Source organism: Bidens hawaiensis, unplaced genomic scaffold (assembly GCF_021521415.1).
Source record: "Bidens hawaiensis isolate Kalapana, Puna unplaced genomic scaffold, B.hawaiensis_p1.1 tig00419591_1, whole genome shotgun sequence".
NCBI lineage: Eukaryota > Viridiplantae > Streptophyta > Magnoliopsida > Asterales > Asteraceae > Bidens > Bidens hawaiensis.
In genome coordinates, this window is record NW_027504910.1 from 322408 (window position 1) to 341058 (window position 18651).

Here is an 18651-nt window from a genome sequence, read left to right on the forward strand (position 1 = left end):
GTTGATGATGATGACACTAATAACGAGATATATGTTACCCGTATGATCGACGCCGAATACGATAGCCTATACAATGTCCACGTTGATTACCCGCACGACTGATGATGATGATGTCGTTTCGTGGTGATGGTGATGGTGATCGATGATTATGATGATGATAACCACTATAACACATGATAATGATGAAAACTCTACGATGTTGATCATCTGCTAACACATATGGTGATAATGATAACCTAGAAGATGATAATGACGACAACGATGATGATGATTCCGATAATTAAGATGATGATAATGATTATTATAGCCATATATATATCGGGATGACGATACGATAATGCCTTAGTCGTGTAGTATATACCATATATAAAACATGTCACCCATAGGTCACATCCAATAAACTGACTGATAGTGCGATCTCGACATCTATAAACCTAGCTTACAGGTCTTATGGTCCATGGGTGCTATAGGATGTTTTAACACATGGTCATGTGTTATAAGCTATATTATGTAACGCTTTTATGTAACTTTGTGTATAATGTTATATATATGTTAAATTTATTATTATTATTTTCTAGTGTTAACAATGTGGTTCATGTTATATTTTTATTTATTTCTAGTTAAGGTATACTATAAAGTTTATAACATGTCCATTGGTAATATTGTGTTTTTATAACTTATTGAGGATAAAAAGGGAGGCAAAAGCTCAAATTAGTCCAAATTAGTTCAAATTAGCTCCAAATTAGTTCAAATTAGTCCAAATTATTCAAAAACTCCAAAATATTTGGCGGTAGAATTATTTTTGTATTAACACTCCAAATTATTAAAACTTTTCCACTCCACAATTCAAATTCTTGCACTCAAATCCTTACAGAAGAAACAATCGAAGATGAAGCTTATTGATGAAAAAATCAGTGAAGAACATGATTTATACTCCGATACGGATGCTCAATCAGACGACACTGGAGGCTACTCCAGCGAGGAACCCAACGATGACGACGCTCAAGGAGATGACGATATGGCGATGAAGGCTATCGAACCCATAAACAGTTTGGATGCTATTGAACCCATCAACAATTTGGCTACTACGAAAAAACCTACAAGGGGGTTGACGAGGTTAGCTAAGCTACGTACCGATTATGAAAACTCTGGTGGTGTCAAACTGGTAGTGGAGTTTGATAATCTAGGTAGGTTCACTAGCCAAACCAGATCAAAATTTCCAAGTTTTTTAGGGGATGTTGTAAGGGAAATGGTTGGCCAAGTTTTTTAGGGGATGTTTCCAAGACATTTAAGTTGGAGGAAGGTTACAAAAGAGCTTAGAGAAAAGCTGCGGGAACAAATAACGGTTATTCTTTATTTTTATTTGTGCATTTTATGTTGTTTGATGATTCATTTTTGTAGCCTCTTACGTTTGTTTTGCCCAAAGTTAAAGGATTTTTGAAAAGGACTCCTTTTCCCAATACTTTTTTTAATTTTTAAAAATCATTTATGTTTGGTAAAAGTGGTTTTCCAAAAATCTATGTAGAAATATTTTGAGAAGTAATTTATGTTTCATGAGCTGAGCCACTGTTTGCAAAAGTAACTTACCTTCACTGTATTATATTATACAAAAATATTTTGAGACTGAGGCGTGTCACAGGCCTTCTGTGATGAATCGGCTCGGACACCTTCTTCGGAATTTCTGATGAAAAATGTATGCCAAATACATTATGCCGAACATTGGTAAACCTCTGAAGCTGAAGGCAATACCCAACGGACACCACGATGATCAAGCAAGAAGACTGGGATCGCTTCGTTGAGTACACACAATTAAAGCAGTTTCAGGTATAAATCATCTACTCTGCAAACGTAGATTGATCACTATATAAGGTTTATGTTTTTTTTAAATATAATGAAGTGATTATAATGTGTGGTTGAAGAAACACTCGGCTTCAACAAAGGGAGCTCGAGCAAACAATGTTTTTCATCATCATATGGGACGAGGGGGTTATTCCTACCTTCGAGCGATACTGGTAATCACCTCATTCTCTATTTCAATGATTTGTTGGTTATGTGTCTAATGCATGATCGTCAGCTGCTTTCTCTTGAATATTTTACAAGGTAAAAAACAATGAACTTGCACCGGATGAGATGCCCGGCCATGCATTAATGTGGAGGAAAGCAAGGGAGGACAAAATGGTGCATACAAGAATGCTGTTGTCGAAGACGTGGCAACCAAATTAGTATGTTTTAGTATTAAAATTTTTAAATCATGTTAAAGTCAATTCATTGACACACACAGACCCTTATAGTGGCGTCAAACAAACTTGAGTCTGTCTAACTTGTCTCAACACTTGATGTGGATACAACTAATGGTTAGAATGGTCAACAGTAGTACTACCAAACCAATAGTTGTTTATTTATTTACAGTAGTTTATCAAGTACTAGGGATATTAGACGGGATATTTTTTACTGGGTGTGATTGGTTTATTTTGTTAAACAAGTACTAGTATCATTTCACTAACATGAAAGAAATGCACAGAACTGCTGTTTTTTAAGAACTGCTGGTTAACAGCTTCAACAGCAGTTCTTGAAATTTGACGTTTTATGCTTGTAAGGAATTGGCAGTTTGACATTTGTTTTCTTGCAGGTTCAACATGAACAGCAGATCCCCTCCGGAGCCCTGACACTTGAACCGTGCACAGATTTCGTCACCTTAGTACTTGGCAAAGAGAAAGGTGGGTTTTTAAAAAGGTTTGGGTACAAATTGACAGCAGGTAAATATTTTGGGTGTGAGTTGAGTAAAATGCTCGTTTAAGGAACGGATTGCCCAACTTAAGTATGAGGTGGCGCAGAGAGATGAAGTGGTGAATAAGTTGACGGTTCTACTTGATACCACGATTGCTATACTAGCAAGCCGTGATAAGGACCGGTTAGCATTTGAGGCCAGGTATAGACATCTCGAAGGAATGTTGCCGCAAATGTCTGAAAGTCAAGTAAGTGACGTATGTTACATATAAGCATATTAATTAATGCATTCAGCATACATAATTGGCACTGTTTGTTGTCACAATTCGTAGGTAAATCTTGTTCCCATTCTGGTTGGTTCTAAACAAAGTACTAGTGCTGTGGGACAAAATAAAATGCCAGCACCAGTAAGTATTTGACAGTTTTTCTTTGTTTATTACAACTTTCCATGTGAATTTTCATTTTCCATAACCTATAAATTGATTTGCAGGCCAGTTTTGTGGGAAACATCCTTACCTCAGGTGAGGCTGTGCAACAAGAATCCGCTCCTCAGGTAAGCATTTGACAATTTGATTCATTTTTTAATAATTAACTTTCCATGTGAGTGTGCTGATTTTACGTAAGTTAATTGTAGACCAAGTCTATGGATAAAATAGTTGTCCAAACGGTACTCACTTCCCAGAGCGCGACATCAGTAAGTATTTAACATTTTCGGTACTTTTTATAATTTGTTTCCAATGTGAGTGTGCTCATTTTCTATTACCGAATTGTAGGCGAAGTCGTGGACAAAAATGTTGATCAAATGGTAATCGATCCCTAGAGCGCGACATCAATAAGGCCATTTTAGTTTTTATATTTTATAACCTAATAAGTCTAACAATTCCAATTTCTTTTATATTACCAAGGAAGCCTGTAGAGAACAATGTTGACCAAACATAAACACAACTACACCACACTCCGGATAGTCACGGCTCCAACAAACCAACAGTACTTGACAGTTTCATATTTTTTGTTCTGAGTTTTCCATTTAATTGTTGATTGATTTCCATCCATAAGTTGATTTATTGAATGGTTTTTAGGTAAAACGGAGAAGCTATAAAAGAAAAGGTGATGTATCTACGAATGAAGCTTCCCCACCTCCTGAAATAAAGGTAAGTACTGTGCGAAACATTGTTAATTTCCCACCATCATGGTATATCCATGGGTACTTACTTATATATTGACTTCAACTAAGCCATCTTAATTTCCCATGCTTGTTTATAGGTGTATGAGTGTGGTTTATGTCTGAATTCGTTGGTCACCGGTTCCACAACAGTTGCATGGAAAAGCAATCCCAGAGGGTTGCTATAAAAGTTAGTATTGATGAAGCCATAAAGGAACATCCAATTATTCCGTGTGTGTCAGGTGAAATTATGACTGTTGGTGACGCAACTGGTACTTTTGTTGCTTGGCCAGAATACCTAATCACATGTGACCAGGAGGTTTGTTCCCTTTTATTTCTATTCAAGTACAAATATAAGGGGTGTTCACGGTTCGGTTTAAAACCGTTCAAACCGGTCATCAGTTTGGTTTCATGGTTGGTTTTTATCATAACTATCGGTCGGTCGGTTTCAAAAGATTCAAATCGTAGCGAACAGTTTGGTTTACTGTTTACAACAAAACCAACCGTATAGACCGGACCGGACCGTGTATTAATTTATTTATACTTTTGTGTATATATATGTATTCAAATATAATACTAGACATAATTAACTTAAAATTGTTTTATATAAGCGAGCTGTATTGCTAAACAGTATATACTAAACAATTTAGAAAGGGATGGGCAAAGCCCAAATACCTACTATATTGAACTTAACAATTTGTGGCTAGATTGTGTTTACTTGTGTGTATACTTGTTAAAATTTACAAATACTTGATAACTTTACTATAATATATCATACGCTAATTTTGATATCTTGTATAAAACCCGAACAAGCCCAAACCATGAAACCACACTGGAACCAAACCGTTACTAACGGTTTGTTTCGGTTCGGTTTAAGAGTCCTACGGTTCGGTGTTGGTTTATAAAAAAAAAAACCGTTAACAACGGTTTGGTTCATGGTTTGACTCAAAATCCGTGAAAACCGAACCGTGAACACCCCTAACAAATATCACAAGAGAGCCTATCTTTTGTGACACGAAGGTTTGTTCCTATTTTGGTCTATTCAATTACAAAATATCACAAGAGAGCATATCTTTAGTGACACGAAGGTTTGTTCCTATTTTGTTCTATTCAATTACAAAAATATGACATTAATTATACATATTTTTTTTTCATATTCTGTTATTCCAACTACCACCACAAAGGTAAAGTACACAATGATAGACAGGGTGAACAAACAGAATACAAGGAGCAGTGCCATGAAACCGACGCCTTAGCTAGTCTATAGGTAGTCGTTATTTTGTATATATATATATGTATAGCTTATTTTGCATATATCTTACAAAAGGATGGATAAATTTGCTTAAGTGTATATTATTGTTAATATAATTTGTTTCTTATTTTGTTTTGTCATGCTTGTTTACAGCTATTTTATATTACTACACAAATAATAAAAATAATTATATATTGCCTAATTCCACGGTATTGGCCACATAGAATCACATTAAATAGGTGTGGCTAAAAGTAAGAAAGTAGCCACACTTCAAATTACAAAACTTCGAGTCTATAAATGACCATTAGCCACATCACAAACATTGTTGTGTGACGGAATGATAGTAAAGTTGATGGAGATAACAAATTATGTGTCACTAAAAGTGTGACATAGCCACACCGAAAACACAAAAAATCGTGTGGCTATAAATACCATTACCCACCCCATGCTTGCTTCGTTTTTGTGTATGTGATGGAATCATATAAAACATCATATAAAGAAATCACTAAGTGTGACCAAATGGCATAAAATAACCACACTCTACATATTTCCGTGTGTCCATCACTAGCCATTGGCCACACTTTCATCACTTGGTTTTTGTTTGTGTGGCAGAACGAGATCAAACGTCATTGGAAAAAATCACTATGTGTGACCAAAAGTATGATAATAGCCACACTTTATATTACAAAAGCATTATGTGCGACAAACGGTACGACAATGGCCACACCATAAACTACAAAAGAGTGTTTGAGTGGTAAGCTCACATTTTTAGCCACATTGACAATAACCTCCAGTGTCTATATGATACGATTAGCCACACAATACATCACTATGTGTGACGAAAAGTTTGACAATTTCCACACTTTAAATTAAGAAAAGCATTATGTGTGACAAACGGTAAGACAATGGCCACACCACAAACTACAAAAGAGTGTTTGAGTGGCAAGTTCACATTTTTAGCCAATTGACAATAACCTCCGGTGTCTATATGATATGATTAGCCACACAATACATCACTATGTGTGATGTAAAGTTTGAAAATAGCCACACTTTAAATTATGAAAAGCATTATGTGTAACAAACGGTAAGAAAATAGCCACATTATAATCTATAAAGGTGTGTTTGAGTGGAAAGTAAACATTTTTAGCCACATTTAATGTAACATCCAGTGTCTATATGATATAATTAGCCACACTATTATTAAATTCAAGTGATCATTGCTTTGCTATAGCCACACATTATAGGTCACAATGCTCGCTTACCACAACCCTATTGGTCACATTATTATAAAATTCATGTGGCTGAAAAATGAATTCATGTAGCTCTATACGTGCAATGGTCACACCTAGTAAATAGTCATGTGACCATTTTCTACCTTTTCAACCACACTTATTGGAGAGGCTTCTTGATGGCCAGCAACTAATGCCGGTACCCTTCAACCACACTTATTACCACATAAGGCCACTAAAAAATGTGTGTGGCCATATGATACCTAGGATGTCGCGACCTTTGGTCACACATGACCTGAACCAAACGTGTGTGGCTAAAGGCCTACGGCCACATTTTTTTCGTGTGACCGAAGGTCATTTTTCACATAGTGTAAAGCGAATGGAGATTTGGGTTTGAAGGTCCATATGCTGAACTAGTCAGCCTATGACGAGTGTTTTGAAGAAGCCATTTCCTGTCCAGTCGGCGAATTGCTTGGCGAATAGGAAGTCCATTTGCCTAGTGATTTGGCGAATGGCTCCTACTACTATTTAAAATTTGTAAGTTATGATTATGGTAAGGAATCGAGCTATTATTATTGAATCATGTCCAAACTCTGTCCGATTCTCTCTAGAAGACACACAGTACACACACTTAACCCTAATTGATCTATTAACAATATCATAGAACTAAATCATAAATATCTTTACATTTGACCTCGTCACACATCTTCATGAACAACTCAATCATTCAGCATCTTTCGCTTCGGTTTTCCCTCTCTTGATAATGTATATCCTAAAATATCACTCTTTGAAAGTTCCTCTACATCCCATTCGCTTAGATGCACAACTGTCTTTGGCATATGATACATAGATACAACCTCTATTAATTAATCCTGAACGATCTGATTCCTCAATAAGATCAACTCGTTCAACAATTGTCCCTTTCAACATAAGTAATCTGCCGAATACTTGTAGCCAACATTGTCAGAATAAAAGTCCTTCAAAAAGAAGTAAACGAATAGAAACTTGTAGCTTACATAATCAGGTTCCAATCTCGAACAAATCAATCAACAATCGAAGAACAATTGCAGTCTTGAATTAAGTCAAATGTAGCTTTGCAATCATGAGTGACCACCCGAATTGCAATAATTTTTTAAGAAACCATTGCAAATGTAGGAAGACAACAATCAAAATAAACTCCTTGAAAGTTTTTGTAACGATTCCGACGAAACCCGGTATACCCTAACCGGTAGACAATAGTTACGTCATATTTAATGTCGGAAACATGAATTACCATGGTAATTATACGAGAATACATGGCTCACTGTATTGATTGTACGTGAATATGTAATTCATCGTATTGATTATGCGATTAATCGATCGGTAGTTATTGAAACCCGAACGAATCGAGGGTTCAATTATAGACGATATCTATAATATTTAGTGATGTTACGAAGCATTAATGCTTCGGGATAAGTAAAGTACGGCACAGAAAAAAAAATTTCGATTTAATGGTACGTCGGTACATTAAACGAAACCTTCAATACCAAACCGAGCAAGAGATGATCGATCAAGCCGAAAAAGATGCGCAATAATTAATAATATGATGTTTTAAGTTAATAAATGTCATGGTTTGAGTTTTTAAAGTTTTTAAATCGGTTTTATATAAATTTCATTTTTAAGCCGAAAAACGACCGTTTTAGCCTCGTTTTAAGCCGAATTAAACATTTAACCTAGAAACGAGCTGAACCAGATTATCCAAAACATTATCCGGATTCCCGAAATCCAAACATGTGGCTAAGATTGGAGAAGTGGGTCCCACCCCACCCCTCCTAAATCCCGATCGGACTAAGGTGAGGGTATAACCCCCTCATTTCTTTTTTTACAACAAGCCATGGCAACATCCATCAATCCTCTCCACACTTTGATCAAAAACCGAGATTTGTATCAAGAAAACCGAGGTAAAAAGTCGAGTTATTTACATTTCCACCTTTGTTTCTTGAGTTTATTTGCAAGAAAATGAGGTTTCAAAGATGAAAACCGATTCTTGCATGATCAAGTGATGTATACGGGTTATACAAGGGATCTTGGTCCAAGAAAGGAGTTAAACGAACCAAAAACGAATTTTTACGGTTTAAATCTTTGTTTTTGAATCATAACCGAAACTATAGTGTAAGAGGCTTGATCGTGAGTGTAACTTGCTTGGTATTGTGGTATGTTGGTTGTAGGTTCTGTATTTAGTGGTAGATAAGGCGGAAAGACGAGTTTCTAGCTTGTAGTGGCGGAAAACGAAAGGTATATTCGGTTTATGTCGGTTATGGAATTTTGGGACAGATTGTGATGTGTTTAGAGTTAGGTCATGAAATTTTACAGGGATGTTCTACACATGAACATAAGAGTTCTGTGAATTTTTAGTAATTTTTGGATAAAGGATGAATATTTGGTGAATTTAATGCTCGGTTTTGGCTAAAAATGGTGAAAAATAGTTAAATATTATGAAAAATTCTGGAAAATTGCAGATAAGCTTTTTATATCATGTATAAGTCACACACAAATATTGAGGTCAGTTGGAGAAGTCTAAGTAGGCTTTTCGGTTAAACGAGTTCTAGGGTTTTCTAGCTCGGTTTTAGTGAAAATGGCATGTAAAAGAAGATTTTGGCTCTGGAAAAATTACAGGGGACTATGTGGATGGCAGGGGACATCCAGGAGAAATTTGGGATTTTTCTAAGATCGTTTGGTATTTACGACATATTTAGTGTTTAAATGGTGTTTAAAAATAGATAAATAAATTTTAAATATAAGAATTAATTCTGGAAATATTTTTATAAAATCCCCCACTGTTAAAAAGTGATTTGTGCAAAATTTCAAGATCCGAGAGTAAACGGATAATTATTTGTGCTAATTATCAAACTTTTAAAGTTAAAACGCGTAAACCGGTGAAGTTCGCTTAAGCGAGCTGACTGGTGTATAAAAACCCTAAAAATGAACTATTTTCATATAAATGAGTTAAAAAAGTAAAAATAAATCATCCGAAAATAATTCGGATGATTTGAGTAATTTTAACCTATTTTAACAGTTTCCGGTACGCTAAAGACGGAAACGGGTCCCGCGGCCAAACGGGGCGTCTAAACCGAGCTCAAATTTCACAACTTTACTTAAACTATCAGTCAACGACTATTTTCGGGTCGTGTGTGACCAAACTCATTTTTGAAACATAAAAACGGATAACCGTGCTAGGCACGCAAAACGAGAAAAACGACTAATAGTAGTTGTGACCATGGAACTCTAAACGACATCACAATCTGAGTCCGGAGAAGTGTTTCTGGGTTAACCTTGCCCCCCAGAACGGGTACAGTGCTGGGTTAACAGTGTCCCCAGATGTACCGGTTAACTTGGTTAAAGTTATATTAATAATGAGTGTATAGTAACGATCGTATGGATCATATTACAGATTGGACGTGTTAACTGATAATGATTGTTCTTACCTGCTTGCATGTGCTAAGGTGAGTTTCATGAGCCCCTTTTCTGAACTGATTTCGAATATTTTCTCGGGGCGGAAGCATGTTTTTACTGAAATGTTTAAATACATACTGAACGCATGGACTTGCGTGGATTTATATATATTTTACTGTACGGGAATCGTACGGAAATGTACTAAGATGGTAATTGTCTGAGTTTCTAACATTCTAAGGCCCCGGAACACGAGTGATTAACTGAAAGCCGGTAGAGTGTGGATAGTACTATTGGTCTGACAAACCCAACTGGTCCGGCATGGATTTGCTGATGTTTCCCAGCCAGTTGCACATGTCTATTTTGTTGTTGATATATATTTTGCTATGTAATGTTAGACATAGCGGTTTGGGGTAGTTTCGTGGGCGGGGGATATGCCACGGGGGTTGTGTGTGATAGTCAGAGGTTTCACTTGTGGGCTCAGCATAATTACATCGTAATTCTGGGTTAACATTGCTCCCGGAATGAGTACGGTACTGGGTTAACAGTGTCCCCAGATAATATTATATTTTGATATGGATTTATCATGGTTTACTCAAATTGTGAAACTCACCAACTATTGTAGTTGACCCGTTTTCTCACATGCTTTTCAGGTACAATTAAGATGAAGTGATTGCTTACGTGCTAAGTGCTTGATGTGTGTAAGATTTGCGTGCAGGATATTAGGATACATTATAACAAATAGAATTATGTATCGTATTGTATGATGTGTGTATCACCTAGACGGTAATGAAATACAAGATAATGTAATTTGAAGTATATTAATGTATTCAGTTTTCTTTATAAACAATGTGGTTGATATCAGACGAGTCTGTCGCACCCCGTTTACGTTTCCGCTGCGGTTGCGGGGTGTTACAGTTTTATCTCCCCCTTTTCTTGACAAATTCGGCAAGGTCTTAAACAATCTTTAAAAATCTCTACTAAACACCTCTTTAATTTAATTGTGTTTCCCCCCTCGGCCAGTAGATACGCATGAAAAGTCGGCCGGAAAATATTGTCACCAAAATTTCAAAACGAATGTCCCACTTAATAGAAATATCCTAGAAAAATTCTGATCAAGAAATTTTTCAAAAATTCTGATCAAGAAATTTTTCCCATAATACTCTATTTTTTGTATCGGGGACACCCGTCTTCCATGTGATACACGGAACATACCCCCATTGGCTAAAACAATATCGTCAAACATTAAACTTGTGTCCTCATTCGTTCTAATTAAATGAATGAATCTCATACGCTAAGGATGTCACACCCCAACCTAAGGCGAAAACGTCGGGGCGCGAACCGTTGGTTCACAGCTCACAATGTACTATCATTCAATTTAAAAGGTAACAATATCTATTTAAATAAATTTAAATAACCAAATATCCAAACATCATCCAAGTACATCAACTTTTAAGAAAAGGCAAAACAATCCCAAAAAAAAATAAAAAACAATTTGTGTTGTTATAACTTTTATAACTTAAAGACATCTCTATGTTTTTCTTCACCTTGATTATCAAGCCAACTGAAAACCTGTGAATGCGTATAAAATACATATATTGTCAACACGAGGTTGAGTGAGAAAAATCACCAGTATTTGATAAAATGTAACTATAAAAATGCAAAACTATCTTTTGTGAGTATAAGCAATCAAACCATGAGCAAATATGGGTGTCGGTAAAACCATTGCCTAGCGAATCGGGCTTTAACTACTACGACGGTCGTATGATTATACTATACTGAGATTATGATGGACCTCTCCGAATGCGATAAAATAGAACAACTAAACAAGTAGCAATTAATCATTCAATTGATAAAAGCACATTATTCACAGTTTTCTAGTGCGTAGATAATATGTAATATATAAATACGAGTAGGTACGCGTAAGTCCCCAAAACGTTTAAAAATAGTAAATAGCGGGGAATGACTTCTCACATTATTAAGTGGATTAAGGAGATGATGATAAATTTAAGATAACACGATTAAGCTCCTTGAGATACGCCGACAAATATTCCTAGTTGTTAAACATAACATTCGTTAATTTTTAACGAAGAAATATTACGGATTTTGGGTTTCGATGAGGTGCAAGAAGAGCTTGTAATTAGTTTCAATCAATCAATCAACCATACCCAGTGGGATCCCACCAATAGCAAGCTATAAGTAGGGTCTAGGGAGGGTGGGATGTAGGCACACCGTTCCTCTATCCAAATGGGATAGAGAGGTGGCTTCCAGAGAGACCCTAGGCTCTAAAAACATATGTCTGAGGGAATATTTGAGGAAATTAAAGCTCAACATAAATATAATTAGTAATAGCACGTAATAGAATTAAAACTACTAATAAATAAAACTATATAATATATGACATGAAAGTAGCATAATGGTGTGTGACCAAAATAAGGTAAAGAGTAGCCCTTAAATAATTCATATCGCCCTAAAATCCTTAGCTTTAATTCTACGTCTCCAAGAACTCCTATCCTCAACAATGTCCTCTGAAAGGTTTAGGTCTATCAAATCATGCCTAAGCCACTCCTCCAAGTCAATCTAGGTCGGCCTCTACCCCTCCTCCCCTCTATTGTAATGTTTTCTATGATTCTAATAGGATTCGTCGTCTGTCTTCTCTTCACATGACCAAACCATCTCATTCCCCACTCTCTTATCTTGTCGGATATGTTAGCTACCTCTAATCTCTCCCATAACACACCGTTTCTTGTTCGGTCTAACCTTGTGTGTCCGCACATCCAGCATAGCATTCTCATCTCTGCTACGTCCATCTTCCGTACTTGTGCCTTCTTGATGGCCCAACATTCTGTTCCATATAACATTTCGGGTCTGACAGCCACCCTATAAAATTTTCCCGTTAGTTTTGATGGGAATCTCTTGTCGCACAATAGGCCTGTGGCTGCTCTCCATCTACACCATCCTACCTGAACTCGATGGGCCACATCACTATCTAATTCCCCATCACTCTGAACAAATGATCCTAAATACTTGAACGTCGTTACCTGCAGAACCACTTGTCCTTCAATGGTGATCTGGATATCCTCATGATTCCACCAAAGTCACAGTAGAGGTACTCCGTCTTAGAGCGACTAATCTTTAAACCTTTTGTCTCTAGGGTTGTTCGCCATTCCTCTAGCCTCATGTTTAGATCTTGTTCCTCTCAGCAAATAACACTATATCGTCTGCGAACATCATGCACCACGGGAGTGTCTCCTGGATCGACTTTGATAACTCATCCAAGACTACTGCAAAAGGAAATGGACTCAGCGCTTACCCCTGGTGAAGGCCTACCTCCACCGGTAAGAAATCAGTATCCCCCACGGGCGCACAGACACTTGTTGCACTCCTGGTATACATATCCATAATTATCTGTATATATTTCCTCGGTACCCCTCTACCCTCTTGGCATTCCCAGAGCACTTGGCGTGGCACACTGTCATACACCTTTTCTAGGTCAATAAACACCATATGAAGGTCACGCTTCTTCTCCATATACTTTTCCTTCAATCTTCTTAATATGTGTATTGCCTCTGTGGTGGAACGGCCCGACATGAAGCCAAATTGGTTCACCGTAACCTGAGTTTCCCGTCTAAGTCTAACCTCAATCACTCTTTCCCATAGCTTCCTAGTATGGCTTAGTAGTTTGCTTCCTCGGTAGTTACTACAACACTGGGCGTCTCCTTTGTTCTTATAGATAGGGACTACGACGCTGCTCCTCCACTGGTCTGGCATCTTACCAGATTTGAGGATAATATTGAACAAAGTAGTTAACCACATGATTCCTTCTTCTCCCAGACCCTTCCACACCTCGATGGGTATGTTGTCTGGGCCAACCGCTTTAGCCCTTCCAATCCTTCTAAGTGCAGTCTGCACCTCTTCCCGTGTGATCCGTCCGCAGTAGCACTTATTCGGTTGTTATCGTTGAAAGGTTGTGTTGTAATCTTCTTCTTGGTAAGCTCTCCCATTGTTAAAAAGGTTGTGGAAATAGGTTTGCCATCTTAGCTTGATTTCCTGCTCCTTAACTAGTACATGTCCCTCTGTAACCTTTATAAACTTCACAGGCCCTAGGTTCCCCCTCTTTTTTTTCTAAACGTTCATACATCCCTTTATAGGCCGTGTTCTTTGCTTCCGACACCGCCTTTTTCGCCTCTCTCTTGGCTGTTTTGTAGGCCTCCCGCAATTCCACTCGCTCATCCTCCTCCATGCACCTCATAAGCTCCCTAAAACTTCTTTGTTTGTCTCTTATCTTGTTTTTACTACCTCATTCCACCACCAAGACTCCTTACGCCCACCTGCCTTTCCTGTTGTGATCCCGAGAGTCTCCGTTGCTACTTGAATGCTCTTTGTCGCCATAGCTTCCCATATCTGCGTTGTGTCCCTATTTGGTCGAGCCAATGTCTGCAACATGAGTTTATCCTTAAACAGTGTGAGATTTTCGTCCTTCAAATTTCCCCATCGAATTCTTGGTGTGCATTTCCTCTCTAGAACGGTCAGCCTATTTCTGAAGCCTATATCCGCCACCAGCAGACGATGTTGAGACACAACCGTCTCCCCAGGTATGACTTTGCAGTCCTTCCACCAAAGTCGGTCTCCTTTCCTCATCAGATGGTAGTCGATTTGTGTATTGCGTCCGCCACTGCTAAAAGTGATCAAATGTGAATCTATTTTCTTAAAATACAAATTTATAATACCTAGGCCGTGAGCCATCGCAAACTCTAGGAGATTTGTGCCGGTCTCATTCCTATCACCAAATCCAAAACCCCCATGTACTGCTTGAAAACCATCGTTAACCTTACCAATGTGTCCATTAAAATCACCCCCTATACAAATTCTCTCACCCCTAGGTATTCCCGCTACCACTGCATCTAGGCAATCCCAAAATTCTCTCTTTTCCTGATCCCCTAATCCTACATGAGGCGCGTAAGCGCAAACTATTGCCAATACTTCCTCTCCTAGTACTAATCTCAACACCACAATCCTGTCATTATGTCTTACCACCTCCACCACACTAGTGTGTAGTTCCTTAGCCACTAGAAACCTCACTCCATTCCTAGCTCCAACAGACCCCGAGTACCATAACTTATACCCATTACATTCGGCTCCTCTATGTCCTTTCCACCTAGTTTCCTGAAGGCACGCTATATGGCAGCTTACGTCTTTTAAACACATCTACCAATTCGAGCAACTTACTACTTAGTGTTCCTACATTCCAAGAAGCTAAACGCAATATATGCTCCCTATCTTTACCCTTACCTATACCCCTCGATTCAGGACATGGTCTCAAGTAATAATCATGGTTCCTACGCTCTATGATTGCAACTAATCACACAAACACAAGCAATAGAACACCCGATGTAAATAAGTAAAACCGCGTATTGCAAGTCAAAGAACACCCAGTCACACACAAAACGCACAACTACGAACACAAAAGTGCTCCCCAATAATAATAATACTAACAATAATAATAATAATAGTAATAATAATTGGAGTGTAAGGAAACAAATCCCTTATCTTTATTGTCAAGGCAGACCAATGAAGGAATTATGTTTTTGATTGTTGAAGTCACAGATCAGTTTACGGAGGACGGTGAGGTCACCGATCTGTTGGTTGAGCATAAATAAGTAGTAAATGAACGTTCCCAGAGAGCGAAACGGCCGGAAATTTCTTGCTGGACTGTTGCCGGAAAACACACAGATGGGCAGATCTTATGTGTCCACACAGTGAGTGGTCACTAGATCTGTTATTTGTTATTTCCGGTGAGTTCACCAGATCTGTTATTATTTTCGGCGAGGTCACCTCAAAAGAAGAAGGAGAAGAAGAATCGTCCAGTGCCTTCACCAGATCTGTCTCAGGCTGACTGTTATTATTTCCGGCGAGGCCGTGGTTGCCGGAGACTCGAGAAAGAATCAGGGCGAGCAAAGGACCAAGAGAAATTGAAAACAGCAATTGCTGCACAAAAAACAATCAAAAGTACTACTGTTGACAAAGCAATTAGCTTATAATTAGTTTAATTATCATTATTATTATTATGAGCATTATATTTGTTAATATCGTTATTACTATTGTACAATAATGATATTCATATATGTTTTACCGGGAAAGTTAAACGGACAAATTATTTTAAATAATATATTTTTGGTTTGTTAAGTGGGCCGTAAAATATTAGTATCATATTTATTACATGTTTATATATATATAAAAAGAAACAATGGTTCAAGAATGAGGAAAACGCAAATCGGATGTTTCGGTTTCTTAAAAACAACGTTTATTTAGTTATATAATCAAGTATTAGTGATTAAAACTCTATAGAACATGTTAAAAATATATAAATATCAAAAACCAGGCCTGGGGTACTTGAACCCGCGCCCCAGGCCGGTTCAGGTGAACATCCAAATCATGCACCTGCCACTGGAGCAGGTGTCTAACCTAACCTATCTCATCAAAAATATAAGAACAAACTAGCAGTTCATCCTCTAAATCCCAAACAAACCCTAGAATCAAGTTTGCTCGATTACATTGGTGTTTGATGAATTTTTTACGAGGTTATTGTTAAACAAGGATGAAACATCAAAACCCATATAATAATTACCTAACAACGATACGAAATGAAGGTTAACGATGAACACCAAAACCCGCGGCCAACCTTTGAATCAAAACAGGTCTTGGCAGTATGTTATGATGCAATTGTGTTAGGGTTTAGTGTCGTGATATTGCAGAGATGATGTGGAAGATTTTAACTGAATTATAATGGTGTAATTTTAGGGTTATTAAGGTAAGGACAGTCGTGGTTAGAAATTAGCGGGGTTTGGTGTCAATTCGTTAATATATTCTTGAATTAGAGTGTCGGTGGTGATACGATATTGATTTACCAATGATTTGTTGTGATTAATTGCCTTGATTAATCCGAAAATTGAGGTTTAATAAAGGGGGTATATGCGACAGGATGATGAAGATGAAGATGATAATATATATATTGCAAACTAGTCCCTAATAAATGAGTGGGATACATATTTGGTTTAAAGTAATTAAGAGGTTGAGTTTGCACAAGTTTAATAGTTATAAACAAATCAATATTAAAGGTGAATAAAACATAAATACTAAAAATGCGGAATTTATTATTGACGAAGGAGTCGGGTAATGGCTATAACAAAAAAAACGAAATGTTACAGCATCCCCTACTTTTGGAAATTCCGTTCCAAAATTAGAGAATTAGTTGTAGCGAAGAGATGAGATACTTCAGTTTCATCTCATCTTCACGCTCCCAAGTGAACTATGCGCCTTGTTTAGAATCCCAACGGACTTTAACCAAGGGTATGCGGCTTCGTTTGGTGACTTTGTCCATGTAATTCATAACTTCAATGGGTTTTTGAACAAAATACATGGTCTTATCAATACGAACTTCATCGAGGTGTATGTGGAGATTACCCTCGGCAAGACACTTCTTGAGGTTCGACACATGAAACCCCAGATGAACATTTGGGAGCTCGATAGGGAGTTTGAGTCTATCAGCAACAGGACCAACTCTATCGAGAGTTTCAAAAGAACCAACAAATCGTGGAGCTAGCTTTCCTTTCTTTCCAAATCTAACCACTCCCATCGATGGGGACACTTTCAGCAAAACTTGGTTACCAATATTGAATTCAAGAGGTTTCCTTCTCTTATCCACATAACTCTTTTGGCGGCTACGAGTGGTGAGAAGATTTTGACGAATTTGAGCAATACGATCAGTCATTTCTTGTACTAATTTCGGACCGGTTATCTGAGATTATTCGACTTCGTTCCAACAACTTGAAGAATGAGATTTACAACCATAAAGGGATTGAAAAGGTGCCATACCAATGCTTGAATAAAAACTATTGTTATACGAGAATTCGATGAGCGGTAAATGAGTATCCCAATTGCCCCCAAAGTCGAGGACACATGAGCGGATCATGTCTTCTAGAGTTTGAATCGTACGCTCGGACTGACCATCGGATTGCGGATGATAGGCAATACTGAGATCCAAACGAGTTCCCAAAGCCAATTGGAGAGATTTCCAAAAGTGAGACGTAAAACGTCCATCTCGAACAGAAATAATGGTTAACGGAGTTCCATGACGTAACATTCGTTACTTATCAACCCGAAAATCCGACCTATTTTAAATTTTTGGTTTTTTTCTATTTAAATTTACATATTTTCGTTATATATACATATATATACATATATATATACATATATATATATATACATATATATATATATACATATATATATATATCTATATCTCAAGTTTCGTTTCATGTATGTTTAGTTTTTGGTATTTATATTCGTTAAACCAACATGTTTTGTCGTATCAATGTATTCTATTTCTTTGCTTATCAATAATATATTATCCTCGATAATTTACAATTTATTTAAAGTCTTTATATAATCAAATTCCAAACTAGCCGGGTATAACATGAAAATAATCCATAACATACTAACTTGTAATCCATTTATTAAACATTCAAACGTTCAAGGGTTATTAATATAATTATATTTTTAAATTCAAAAATTAAAACAACTGGAAACTTGAGGGACCTAATATGTAAATTTATTTAAAATATAGTATTATTATACTAAAACCAGCCCCCCAGCCCTCACCCCCATCGTTTTTCCGGCCACCACGCCGCCGGTGACCACCATCAACTACGGCAACCTCAAACGCTCGTCTAACATGCGTTTTAACTCAAATAAAAACTCGTAAACTCAATCGACCGTGACGACAAACGCAAATCAATGATTCTAACTCGTTATAACAACCTTTAATGGACAAATTAATTCACGAAACGGCC

General features: G+C 37.2%; 1 protein-coding gene across 1 annotated transcript; it reads right to left on the reverse strand.

Annotated features, from left to right (window-relative positions):
* Nucleotides 1-17108: 17108 nt before the first annotated feature.
* On the reverse strand, nt 17109-17570 carry LOC143609384 (uncharacterized). Its single transcript, XM_077084149.1, has one exon. The coding sequence runs from the start codon at nt 17568-17570 to the stop codon at nt 17109-17111; it is 462 nt and encodes a 153-aa protein (XP_076940264.1).
* Nucleotides 17571-18651: the final 1081 nt, after the last annotated feature.